The 13,538-nt window shown below is 33.4% G+C and overlaps 1 protein-coding gene across 1 annotated transcript in view; it reads left to right on the top strand.

Annotated features, from left to right (window-relative positions):
- FRK (fyn related Src family tyrosine kinase) overlaps window positions 1-11,424 on the top strand; it is a 110,223-nt gene extending 98,799 nt beyond the window's left edge. Inside the window, exons 6-8 of the mRNA XM_051997579.1 lie at window positions 7,504-7,685; window positions 9,992-10,157; window positions 10,649-11,424. Coding sequence (XP_051853539.1) covers window positions 7,504-7,685; window positions 9,992-10,157; window positions 10,649-10,866 — 566 coding nt within the window. The 3' untranslated portion in view covers window positions 10,867-11,424. The remainder of the gene's footprint in view (window positions 1-7,503; window positions 7,686-9,991; window positions 10,158-10,648) is intronic.
- The last annotated feature ends 2,114 nt before the right edge of the window (window positions 11,425-13,538 follow it).

Genomic DNA, 13,538 nt, shown 5'->3' with positions numbered 1-13,538 from the left:
ATTTACTATCTACACATATGTGACGATGGATGTCTTAACACTGAGTGGTTCAATTACTCTGTGAGACGATAGATACTTTGTGCTCAAAGGGAGGAGAAAAAATATTTATACTGTTTAAAAAACCCCAAATAGTTCACAATAGACACATTAGAGTACTTAAATATAATGGGAAATTAAAGAACAGGAGCTCAGAGCCATGAAATATTTAACACTACTGAGAAATATTAGATCTATAAATTGATGCTTGTTACTAATGGGAAATAAGGGACTTTGAAGAATTCGATCATGAGTAGATAGGAGCCCACTGATATATTATAGTTCATGCTCATGCTAAATATTCAAATTCAAAAACTGGTATTTACTAGATAAAGGAACTATATTAAATACTGGGTAAGAGTGAGATGTAATTTCTTATTTCTTGGTTGTTGTTTGATTTGTTCACTATATTACATGCTTGTTCATTTTTATATTGTCAGGAAACATCTGAAAGTTCAGAGCAAAAAAAGCAGATATTGTGCTACTATTTGATTCCTAACATCTGTTCTCCATACTCATATGCTAAAAAATGATTAAAGGAATTGCTCAACTTTAGGGCACATGTACAAACAAATGATTTAATAAACTGAGCTATATAGAAGACATGATAATAAGAATTCTTAGAGGGTATAATAGCCAAAGGCTTGATAATATCATCATATATATGGAGAAGATAATTTTTGATTATTTTCTTTTTTCAAAATTCAACATAGGACAATAAAGAATTCAGGAAGGAAGAAAGACAATATATCAAGCTTCAGAGCCAAGATCTCCAAGGAGAAGGACCATTTTTCTGGTATTAGCATGATCTAGGGAAGCAGTATGATTAAGCTACAAAAGTAAAGGAGGAGAACATAGGTTGTGATGAAGTTAGCTCACTAGAGAGTAATATATGTCCTAACAAATGTTGTTGACTTAATGACTATAAATGCACAAAAATACCATCTGGCTTCCCTGCATGTTACTACCAAAATTGAATAGAACCAGAACCCAGTTATCTGCCAAGTGAGAAATGTCATAGGGATATTGCCCCAACAAATGATAGAGTCCCTACTCTAAGAAGTTAGAATTTGAGGAGAAAATGTAGGGCAAAGATCAGAGATAAGCCAGAATGAATAGACAACATTCCTTTTTGGAATATTGATGAGAAGTTTGAGTTATTCTTGAGTAATTAACAAATATTTATTAGGCACCTATTATGTACAAGCATTATGATAAGTGCTAGGGATACAAAGAAAGGCTAAATATAGTCCTTACCAAATCTCAGAGCAGGAAAGGATCTCAGAGGTTTCTTCTATTATGACCTGTCCTCTCAAAAATGGAGTAGATTCTGGGGTGTAATTAACTCTTAGACTCTCAGGGCTACTCCAAAGTAGAATAGAGTCAGAACATCTTTGGACATAAAACTCACTTTTTAAAAAAATGGTGCTCAGAGGAAGGTTCTAAAATGATGACAACTTGTGATGATTTTGGTAGGATCTATTAGACAATTACCCTTCCCAATTGAGTAATTAAAGTGTACTTTATCCAGATGCTGAGCCTGATCTGGAATTCACCTATCAGGATAAGTCTTAAACAGATGTTGAACACAAACAATCCCTTTTCAATCAAGGAATTTTAAATTCAACAAAGCTAGCTTAAAAATGAATCTGCCACTTGATTGGGTTGCCCATGAGGAGAAATATTATTAAACTGACACATTCTTGAGTAATGGAGCATAACTGAAAATATTTTCCTGCTGCAGATGTAAATTGTCACCAATTTGTGGACATTTATATCAGTTTTGATATATGGTTCTTGTAGCGGGAGCTTGTGCTGAGGTTTACTTAGATTATTCTTGGGTTATGGCACTAGAAACGGAAATGTTTATTACTGAGTTTCCTGAAGGTATTATAGCTGTCAGTGAAAATCTTTTCATATCCACCATTCCTTATATTAGCTTTTATATTTGATAGGTAAAAGAACATTCATATGTTTTTTTAAAAAACAAAATCAAAACATTTTTGTAAAGTCCCTGAGCTTTGGTTAATATTTTGTTGGATAAAATTTCCCACAATAGGAGAAATTTCATTAAACAATCTTTAACAATGCCAGTATCAGTTAAGAGGGAGCATGACATAGCAGATAAAATCAGGAAGATTTGAATTCAAGGTTTATTTCTGAAACATGGTTGGTTTCATGATGCTGGGCAAATCACTTAATCTCATGAGGCCTTAGGTAATATTCTAAGACCATAAGATAAAGATAAATTGCTGGTTTGTATCAGTGGAGTAGGTTTTGTAATTCTAATGATTATCACAAGTCCAATCTCCCCTCCTGCCAAGCAAAGCCCTATAGCAAATTTCCTCCTCCTGTAGCAAATATCCAATTTATTATACTCCAAAATATAGAGGATACATACAAAAATCTTGCTTTTGTTTTTCTCCTTTTTAGTTAAGTAGTAGAACTATTCTTTAGAGAAGAGCAGATATTTCCTTTTCTACAAAATATATCCTAGTCCAAGTTTCCCACCAAACTCATTCTCTTGTGAAATTCACAGACAGATAGATGTTCAAGTAAACCTAGAGATATTCTCAAATAGACATAACAAAACATAGAGCAGATAAGGATTTTTTTTCTTTTAAAAGATTCTATACATTTTTGCTGTTTGAAAATCTGGGAACATTGACAGCAATGACAAAATGACAGCATTGAATGAATGTCATTTCATTCATACTGACAGCAGTATGGTTCAGTAGAAACAATACTGAATTAAACATCAACAAAACCAGTTTTCAATCCCATTTAATACTTTGGCAACTCTGCACAAATCATAAAATCTCTCTAAACTTCATTTTTCTTATTTATAGAATGAAGGGTTTGGACTAGATGCTTTCTGAAGTATCTGCTAGCTCAAAATCTGTATTCTCACAGTCCCACTGGCCCATGATTTTCTGGGTCTCAAAAGTCACTTGCTGTGGGATTCTTTTTATGTAGCCAAAGTATTTTCTTCCAGAAGTCCAAAACATCCCCGACTCCTTTAATATTGGTCTCTCCAGACTGGGGTACTATTGGAGAAATGTATTAACACTTTATTTCCATATGAATTAACATAAGAATTATTTTCTTAACATTGATTCAAGAATTTTGTTTCCATTTAATTGTTCAGTGGATTGGATACCATCAAGTATAAGTGATTGTTAGTCAGAATGGTACTATTCTGTCTTGGTGATGATGGACAGGCACCATAGAATTATTAATTTAATTTTTACCACCTACATCAGAGATGTGAAATACACTGTCTGTAGATTAAAATGGAATTAGGAAATATTTAATAAAATAATCAAAAAATACCATAGAACATAAATATGTTAATTTGATTTTCTAAGTAAATATGCAGCCCATAGGAATCCTTATGTATGGTTTAGTTTCTTTAATTCTATTTGAGTTTGACACTATTAAGCTTCATAATTCCTTTTTAAAAATGCTAGTTTTCATCAAAAATGAAGTAATAATAATAATAGCCAACAATAGCTTTTCCATTTAGAAAGGAATTCTTCACAAAAGTTTGTGATTTAGATATCCTTTTCCTCACCACACAACTGAGGTTCAGAGAAATTGACTGATTTTTCCTATGGTCACACAGCTGATAAGTATCAGAAGCAGCTCTTCTGAGTGATTTCAGGCCTCTTTTAACCTTATCACAATAATGTGCTTGGAGAAGACTTGTAATAGAAATAATGTTAGTAATGAGTCCTTTATTTCCATTGCAGCTATAGTCATTTACCCCAGTGAACTGATCTCCTGTTCTTCAAAGTTATGTTAGTGAAATGAAAGTTCTGGAAGTTCTACTAAACTAGAAACATTTTAAGAGCAATTCTATTCTTGTTGGGAGTGGATCAGCCAAGCCCAAAACAGATAGATTGATCCCCAGAAATATGGCTACCATGTGATGATGTTTTGGTTCCAGTTTAGAATTTGTCACTCAATGGCTAGCTTTGAGATCTTGATTTAGTCTCTCAACCATTTGTTTGTCTCAGTTTACTTATATATTATATAATATTAATTGAATTAATATAATAATATAATATATTGAATTAACATAACATAATACATAATTACATAATACATTTTCACCTATTGAATTAATATAATATATAGTGTAATATATATGAGCATATATATGTATATATATTTAGAGGATATCTATATCTATTTAAGTAGATACACACACAGACACACAGAGACACACATATATGTATACACATACTTTTGTGTAAATGAGTGAATTGTATTTAAGTGAAGGATGGCTATGCAAGATCACCTGCCTACTTTTTCTTCCAGTGCCATCTGGGTCTAGGGACCAGCTATAGATCAGAACAACTGGAGGTGATCCTTCAGGCATTGGGAGATTTTGGCCCTTTTAAGCTAAGAACTTTAACAGGTCCCAGTTTAACTGAGGCCACATTTATTCAGTGATTAAGGCTAAGTAGCAATGGAAGCAAAGAATGGCCTCTTTCACCTAGTCAAAAAAAATTTAATAAAAAAATAAACCTTTGAGGGGAAGATCCTCAGACTTTCTGGCCAAAACAGAAATGCTTGTTTTTTACATTCATTCTGAGCCTATCAGTATCATTTTCCTGATATCTTGATCTTCTTCAAAAAGGAATGACAAACAACAATGTATGTGTAGAATAAAGGCAAATTAATTAGAGATAGTTTAATGAGAGAGGGCATTAGCTTTTGAAACAATCAGGAGGAAAAGCTTTATGCTTCACATGACCAGTCAATGTCAATATTATATTTAAAATTTAATTCTTAAGACTTGTAATCCAGTGTTCTTCTCACTAAATTGCAATACTTCAAATTCAATGAATAGTTTGACCAGTCACAGAATCTTCACACATAATGAAATTCATAAAAATGAACAAGCATATGTTGAATTTTATTTTTTATGTCTCAAGGGTTAGTAAGGTTTTTCTTTTAATCTTATAAAAGTAGTGGAGAAGAGGAATATCCTGTAACTATTTGTGAATCTAATGTTCCCATTTAATAACTTTTTGGTAACTAAACTTCATCTCAGGGGATAAACAACTTCATTTAACAAAGTCACAGAAAGTTACACACCATACCTTATGCCTCTGCCCCAATCTGTTCTTGTTAAAATACAAAACAAAACAAAACCAAAAAACCCGAAACTTTATTCTGTCTTTAGGCACCACTAATAGGTAGCTGTAGAATGTGTATTTGTTATTAGAAATGACATATGCTGAAGGCATTGCAGGCCCTTAAGAGTATACACAGTCTACTAAAAAGCATATTGGGTTTAATAAAGGAATATCTGTAAACCCATTAGACATCCAGGCTTACAAATAGAATGAATATATTCTTGCGACCTTAGGGTTCCCATGCTATAGCTTAGACAGCTCTATTGCTTTTCATAGTTAATTTCTAAGGAAGGAATAAGAGCATTCTCTGTAATTCAGAATGGTAGCAAGGTCAATATCTGAACAACTACAGGCAATTACAGATAAGGTTAAATCAGATGATGCCTTAGATTCTATCCCCCATGTGTAAAACTAAGAGCTCTGATTTCTTGCAGGGAAGAGATTAAATTTACTCTCATTTCATTCAACAAACATTTATTTAGCACCTGTTACCTAAGAGACACAGTGCTAGGCACTAGGGACACAAAGAAGAAATAAGACACAAGGTACATTCTCCATCCTCAAGGAGCAGTATAGTAGGAAGGATAAGAACAGTACACAAATAGCTATAATAAAATTGGAATTTTCTTTATGCATAAGTCAAACAGATATCATAAATTTGAGGGAGAGATAATTTTTAATGACCTCAACCCACATTAGTGAACTCCAGATTTTCAAAACAGAGCTTGTGCTCTTTCTCCCCAAACTCTTCCCTTTACAGAACTTCTTTGTTTCTGTCAACGACATCTCTATTTTTCCATTCTTTCAGGTTTTTGATCTCTATTATTTTATCCTAATTTTCTCTTACTTCACACATGCAGTCATTTGCCAGATTTTGTCACTTCTGTCCCTACAACATTTTCCTGTATTTCCCACCTTCTCTCTACCCACACAGGCACCACTCTAATTCAACCCTTATTATCTCTTGCCTGGATGGTCACAATCTCCTCCTAATTGATTTCTCTGCTCATCTTTCTCTACTCCAATTCATTAAGTTAAGTGATGTTTCTTAATGGCAGATCTAGCCATGTTAATTTCTTACACGATAAACTCCAGTGGCTCCCTATTGCCTCTGGGATAAAATGCAAACCCTTTTTGTTTGGATTTTATAGGACTTCACAATTTGGCCTCAAAATATATTTTCAACCTCTTTATATACTATTCTCCTTCCTATTATCTATAGTCAAGCCAATCTCATTTTCTCTCCTTCCCTCATACATGATGCTTCATTTCCCATTCCTATATCTTGGTGCTGACATCTCCCCTCCTGGAATCTATTTCTTCTTCATTCTGCCTCACAAATCCATCATTTTTCTTCAAGATGAAGCTTACCCATTATCTAGATAAAGCCTTTTCTCATCTCCCTCTAATTACTAGCATTTTCCCTCTAAAATTACTTTGTATATAATTACTTTTTATTTATTCTACATCTACTTGTATGTGTATGTTGTTTCCTCTAATATAAATTCTCTGAAAAGAAGGATGGTTTTATTTTTGACTTTGTATCTCTAATAGTTACTACATTGCCTGAACAACAGAAGACACTTAATACTTGTTGATTGATTTTTTTCTAACTAGGAAGAGTAGAGTGAAAGTGGGACCTAGAATCTCCCTTAATATACAGTGAGTCTGTTCTTTATCATAGTCTAGATGTATGGAGCATTAGGGAAGTAGATGGATTCTCCTCATTTGAGAAAGATGGCAGCATTTATTTCATCTTAGTTTACAGTTTCCAGAAATGTAGATTGTAAGATGATTGGATAGCAAAGTGGAGAAGTGTGAGGAGTTTGCATGAAGCACCCAGTGAGGAAGTGAAATAAAGTTAGTTAAGTTCTGATACAATGCTTCAGGAGAGCTAGAAAAGTGACGACCCAGAACCAAAGTACCTCCAGTACATAGTCTCTAAGTCAAAATAATAATTGATTTAAAAAAAAGAATTTTATAATTATGATGACAGTAAAGGAAAAGAAGTCTGTGAAGGATTAGAAGGTGGGAATGCATTCTTAAGAACAGTAGAAGACAAGATATAAAGGTAAGAAAACAACTACTGGTTAGCAGTAAATGTATGCTTGTGTTATTAGGGTGTTTATCTTCTTTTTTTTTTTTTTTTTTTTGAGATTTCAGTTGAATTGGCCTTTATTTACTAACTCCTGAATTAATCCTATAAGTGTTAGTCCCCATTAATGACACCATAGACATAAAAAAAAAACAGAATTTGTTGGAACAGTGTAATTATTTGACATACAATTATAGCTTTCCCCTCTGCCCCCCTTTTATCTAGATGATGCTGGGTCCAAAATCCATCTGCCTCAACAGCTAGATATGGCAGCTCAAGTTGCCTCAGGAATGGCTTATCTAGAATCGCAGAATTACATCCACAGAGATCTGGCTGCCAGAAATGTCCTTGTTGGTGAACATAATGTTTACAAAGTTGCAGACTTTGGACTTGCAAGAGTTTTTAAGGTAAATTTGGATATTAAATCTTTACATTGGTAAATTGCTTTTTGATTGTTTTTTTGGAATTTAAAGACACACTATCGGTTACTGAAACAATATTTCTCATAATCTTGGTCCATGCCTCATTTCATTAGGTACAAATGATACTACAGAGCAACTCTCCCAGCCTGTTGTGTCCAAGATAAAAATGAGTTTGTGAAAATCATTTAAACCGATACTGACTTTGTTGCAAATGTATGTTAGATTCTTGAGTGATTTAATTTATCCTGAGAATGAAAGTTACACATCCTTTTTTAACAAATTTTAGTTACAAAAGAGAATAGCTTGTGGTCAACACTCGGGCTGTAAGTTGAGAATGATAGCTTTATGGAGTCATGTGAAAATGTTGGTAATTTTGAGAACCAGGTCTTATTTAGAGAATAAAGTTTTAGAGGCAACTAGATGAAACACTGGATAAAATATTTGACTTAGAGTCAAGACCTGTGTTCAAATCCTGTCTCAGGCATTTAGCTGTATGATTTTTGGCAAATCACTTAACCTTTCTCCACTGAAGTTACTCTATTTGCAAAATAGGGATGATAATGGCATCTCCCTCATAGGGCTGTTGTGAGGTTCAGGAAAAACAATATTTAGAAAGTATTTTGCAAATCTTAAAGAGCTATGTAAATGCTAGCTTTTGGTAGTTTTATAGCATTTTTATATTAAGTTAATTCAGAATAATAAATCTGCAGAAAGGGAACAGTGAGAAAAGGGATACTTTATAGGCAAGGCAATTATACTGAGAAGATGACTGGTCAAAGAAAAGGAATGAGTTTTTGTCTGGTTTTACTTTAGCACTCCAAATTAAACTGGTACCAATGAGATCTAGGGTAACTTGAAAGGCAAAAACTGCTACTTTGTTTCCAACTTGAGCTGAGCTTAGAAGGAACAAGCTAGAGGGACTTTTGAGAAGATGATTTTTTTCTTGCATGACTTTATAATAAACTTTAGATACAATGGAACCATGTGTTGATAGATCATAGATAGTAAAGAAATATATAGGCTATTTTATGACCTACTGCTGCCTAATTGGCCTAGTTACTAAAATAGTCCACTTTACTGCTCTCTCAGTTTCCACTCACTTTTAGGATGGATATTTTTTCCCCACAAAATTTCTTCTGATTTTCTCTTTGACCATTTTCCAGATCTGTTGTGTGGTCAATTATATTTCAACTTCATACACTCCCACATCATTGTTCATAGACAGACAGCACTGTGAAGTTAAGTTAGCAAGCATTTATTAAACATCAACAGGTGTTCTAGGCATTGTTTTAAACACTGGGCATTCAAAGAAAGGCAAAAATGTTTTGTGCTTTCAAGGAGCTTACAATCTAATGGCATAGTAGAAAGATTACTGGTTCTTTAGTCATGCATATATGTATACAAATACAGAGACAGTCACATTTGCTTAGAAATACGAGGAGATACATATGTCATTGAATCTTTGGTTGAAACTTACAGCATCAATTACTAAATGTAGGATTATCCCTTATGCTCTTACAAGTGTGTGCCATTTCTCTTTGAACTGAGTGACCCTCTCTTTAATATTTTAATGCCATTTTGGTCAGTTTTTTCCTTTGGTTCTTTATATTTTCTATATTACTTGATGTTGTATCTCAGCACGACTGAAATAATAGAATATCATACTAGACAATCCCATTTTTTCTCCAAGTGTAATTTCATAACTTCCAACATGTTTCCTTACTCTATAGACTTGCAGTATGGGTAGCTCATCTATAAGTAAATAACGGTTTTAATTCTCACAAATCTATCATGCTCTCTTTACTTAAATTAATTAGAACCACAATGAGAAGACCCTAATCATTTAAATCATTTGGAGTCTGTTTTCTAGTCTTAGAAAGTGGTTAAGTGATAATTATCAAACTCAATGGTCCTTCAATACCACCAGTAAATCAGAAAACAGAAAACAGTTCTTGCTGTCATTTGTTCTATTTATTGAAAACCAGATGTGAAGTCAGCCTTGCCATGTGGCCCTCTGTACCATCAGGATTCCTTTTATCAGTCTTTGGATGTTGACTTACACTTAGTAGGTATTCACTCACCAATGGCTGAATTTACAGTTGGTGACTCCTGATGGATTTTTGCAGCATTGTATCCCAGATTTTACATCTGCCACCATGATTCTCAAGGAGACAAACAGCATGCAGACTCCATTTTGTTTTGCAATAAGATACTTTATAGAGGAAGAAAGATGTTGAGGGGGAAAAAGAGGAATGCTTTAACTTGAATTGTCTTTATCAATGGTTTAACAGGTAGAAAATGAAGACATCTATGAATCAAAACCAGAAATAAAACTTCCAGTGAAATGGACAGCACCTGAAGCCATTCGATCCCACAAATTCAGCATTAAGTCTGATGTATGGTCTTTTGGGATACTTCTTTATGAAATTATTACTTATGGCAAGATGCCTTATCCAGGTGAGTAATTTATTCACAAGCTTGCCTTTCTGCTGAAGATGCTTAATATTAATGGGATGCTTTGTAAAGCCATAGAAGGGAGTAGAGAATGAGATTTCATATACATATATATATATGTATATGTATATATATATATATATATATATATATATATCATATGCAAGGACAAGTTTTGGTTTAATCTCTATGGTTTAGGAGGAAGATCATATTCAGTGGGGATTTGCTCAATGTTCCACTTAAAGATGAGACTTGGACACAGTTCTTCCTGACTCTAAGGCCAAGTTTCTATTCATTATGCCATAGAATAAAAGTATCCAAAAACAATTTTAAAAATGTTTTCAACTATTTGGTTTATGTTTATCTTTCTCTTTCCCTCTCTCCCTCTTTTCCTTCCTTCCTTCCTTTCTCTCTCTCTCTCTCTCTCTCTCTCTCTCTCTCTCTCTGTCTCTCTCTCTCTCTTTCTCTCTCTCTCTCTCTGTGTCTCTTTCTAGGTATGACTGGGATGCAGGTAATCCAGAAGTTGGATCAAAACTATAGACTTCCTCAACCAGATAACTGTCCATTGGAACTCTACAACATCATGTTGCAATGCTGGAATGTGGAACCCAAAGATAGGCCAACATTTGAATCACTGCACTTGAGTCTTGAAGATTATTATTATGAATTAGATTCTTCCTCTTACTTGGATACAAATCATTTTGTTAGATGAAATTGGATATGGGGCAATGGATGTTCATGAAAGAATAAAAAAGTGACTGGTTCAGAAACACAACCCAGCTATTAACTGTGAAATCAACTTAGTTTTGAAATCTGGAAGGAAAAATGTTCCAATTTGGGATACTTTGACCGTGTACTATAGAAATCATTATATCTACATTTCCTTGTTTGGACAACACTGAAGGACAGTGCAAAAATAATACCCCCAACAGCTACCTGCCTGGAAAGAATAAATAAACTAAAAACAAGCTCTTTCCCTCTTCCCCTTCTCATTTTGAAGCTATTTCTATTTATTGGTTGAAATACTGATCATAAGAATCAACATGGTCGATTTTTACTCTCTTATCTGTGGCAGTATTTTCCTGTTTGCTGATTAGTGTGGTTATTCATTATTCCTCAGTTTGCTGAATCTCATCCGGCTGTTATTATGAAGGAATATGATTGCTTTGCTGCACAGCAGGACCTGTGCTTTGAGATTTCCCCCCTCTTCTCTTTTAAAATATCCTGTAACTACAATGATAGTAAAGCCATATTAAATGTCTTGATTGTACTGGGAGTAATTGCACTTTTTTTGCACTATGCAGAAAAATGAAGCAGCTGTTGAGGAAAAGAATTTAAATCTCTCTCATTTTGTAAAAGGAAATGGGAAGATTTCTATATACCTATAGTATGTGTCATATGAGAATAATCAACATTACTTTAAATTTCTTAATGTGCAGAATCATACTGCAAAGTTGATGAGTTATTCTACCCTGGAGTATGTCTAAGAAACAACTGTAACTCAGGAGGTTTGAGAAATAGGTATCAAACTAATTTAGGAAAAAAGAGATCATCTGAGCAAGGTAAAGAATTCATAAGTCCCAGAGTTTCTGGGAGTTCTATTGTTTTCATGAAAAATGTACTTATATTTGAAGGAAAAAAATGAAATCACCACTAATTGGCAGTGAACATATGTTTATCTCTAGGTCTCTCTTACTAACCTTTTTGCCTTAAATTATTTTGTAGCTTTGCAAACCTTTTCTGGTAAGAAAAAGTAGGGTCTTTTCAGTCATTAGCCTGAATAATTTCTTTTAAAAAGGGCATAATCCCAAATTGTTCTGCAGATTAGCTGAATGGATTTACAGAGCAACTAACAGAATATTTAGTATGTATTTTATGACCTATCCCACACAGACATTCATTTTTGGTCATCTTTGCCAATGTATTAGTTGTAAGGTGAGACCACGGGGTTATTTTCATATGTATTTCTCTTATTGATTTGGAGCAATCTTTCATATGGTTTTTAATAACTTGTAATTGTTTTTGTTATACTCATACCAATTTATTTCCAATAGGTGGGCATCTGATTTGTTTCCAGTTTTGCATTTGCTTCCACAACAAGTAGAGAGCCAAGTTTTAAATAGAGCCTTGCATGACAAATTCATTATTCTTTATTATATTTAAAAAATAAATTTGACTCAGTTTCATATAAATTTGAGAAATGAGGCCTTCATCAAAGAAACTTACTTCAGACTTCTTTTCAAAATTACTATTGCTAATTATATTTCCCACCTGTTTGTTCTATTCTCTCTTCCCTTCCACCCTGTCCCTCATCAAAAGTTTTACTTCTGACCAGGCTCTCCTTTAATGTGTATCACCCTTCCCTTTATATTATTCCTTTCTCTTCCTACTTTCCTGGAAAGTATGATAGACTTCTATACACATATAGAATGTGTACTATTTTGTATTTGAGCCAATTCTGATAAGAGTAAGATTCACTCACTCCCCTTCCCTTCTCCTTCTCCTCTTCCATTATAATAGCTTTTTCTTGCCTCTTTTACAACAGATAATTTACACCACTCCATTTACCTTTTGCTTTCTCTCACTATGTCCCTTTCTCATCCTTTGGTTTTATTTTTTATATATTATCCCTTCATATTTAACTTATATCTGTGTCTTCTGTATATATATATATATATATATATATATATATATATATATATATATATATATATATACTCTTTCTGCAATAATAGCGAAGAAGTTCTTATGAATTACAAGTATCTTCCCATTTAGGAATGTAACAGATAAATCTTAGGAGTTCCTTATGATTTTGCTTTCCTGAATACCTCCTTATGCTTCTCTTGAGTCCTCTATTTGAAAATCAAATTTTCTACTCAGCTCTGGTCTTTTCATCACAAAAGTTTGAAAGTCCTCTCTTTCATTGAATGTCCATATTTTCCCCTCAAGAATTATACTCAGTTTTGCTGCATAGGTAATTCTTATTTGTAATCCTAAACCCATTGCACTCTGGAATATCATATTCCTTGTTTCCTAATTCTTTAATGTAGAAGCTGCTAAATATTATATTATCCTGATTGTAGTTCTACTATGCTTGAATTATTTCTGTATATTTGCAATATTTTCTCCTTGATCTAGGGATTCTGAATTTAGCTATAATATTTCTGGAAGTTTTCATTTTAGAATCTCTTTCAGGAAATGATAGAAAATTTATATTTTAACCTTCTGATTCTAGAATTTTCCTTGATATTTTCTTGTAAGATGATGTTCAAGCTCTTTTAAAGCTGGGATCTTTGGGTTTGTCAAATACTAGAATGCTATAGTCATGGATTATTTTGTTCTGTGAACCTAAACTATTCCACTGATCAACTGCTCTATTTCTTA

Source organism: Antechinus flavipes, chromosome 4 (assembly GCF_016432865.1).
Source record: "Antechinus flavipes isolate AdamAnt ecotype Samford, QLD, Australia chromosome 4, AdamAnt_v2, whole genome shotgun sequence".
Lineage (NCBI taxonomy): Eukaryota > Metazoa > Chordata > Mammalia > Dasyuromorphia > Dasyuridae > Antechinus > Antechinus flavipes.
The sequence above is the reverse complement of the archived record's forward strand: the minus strand, read 5'-3'. Positions and strand labels throughout refer to the sequence as shown.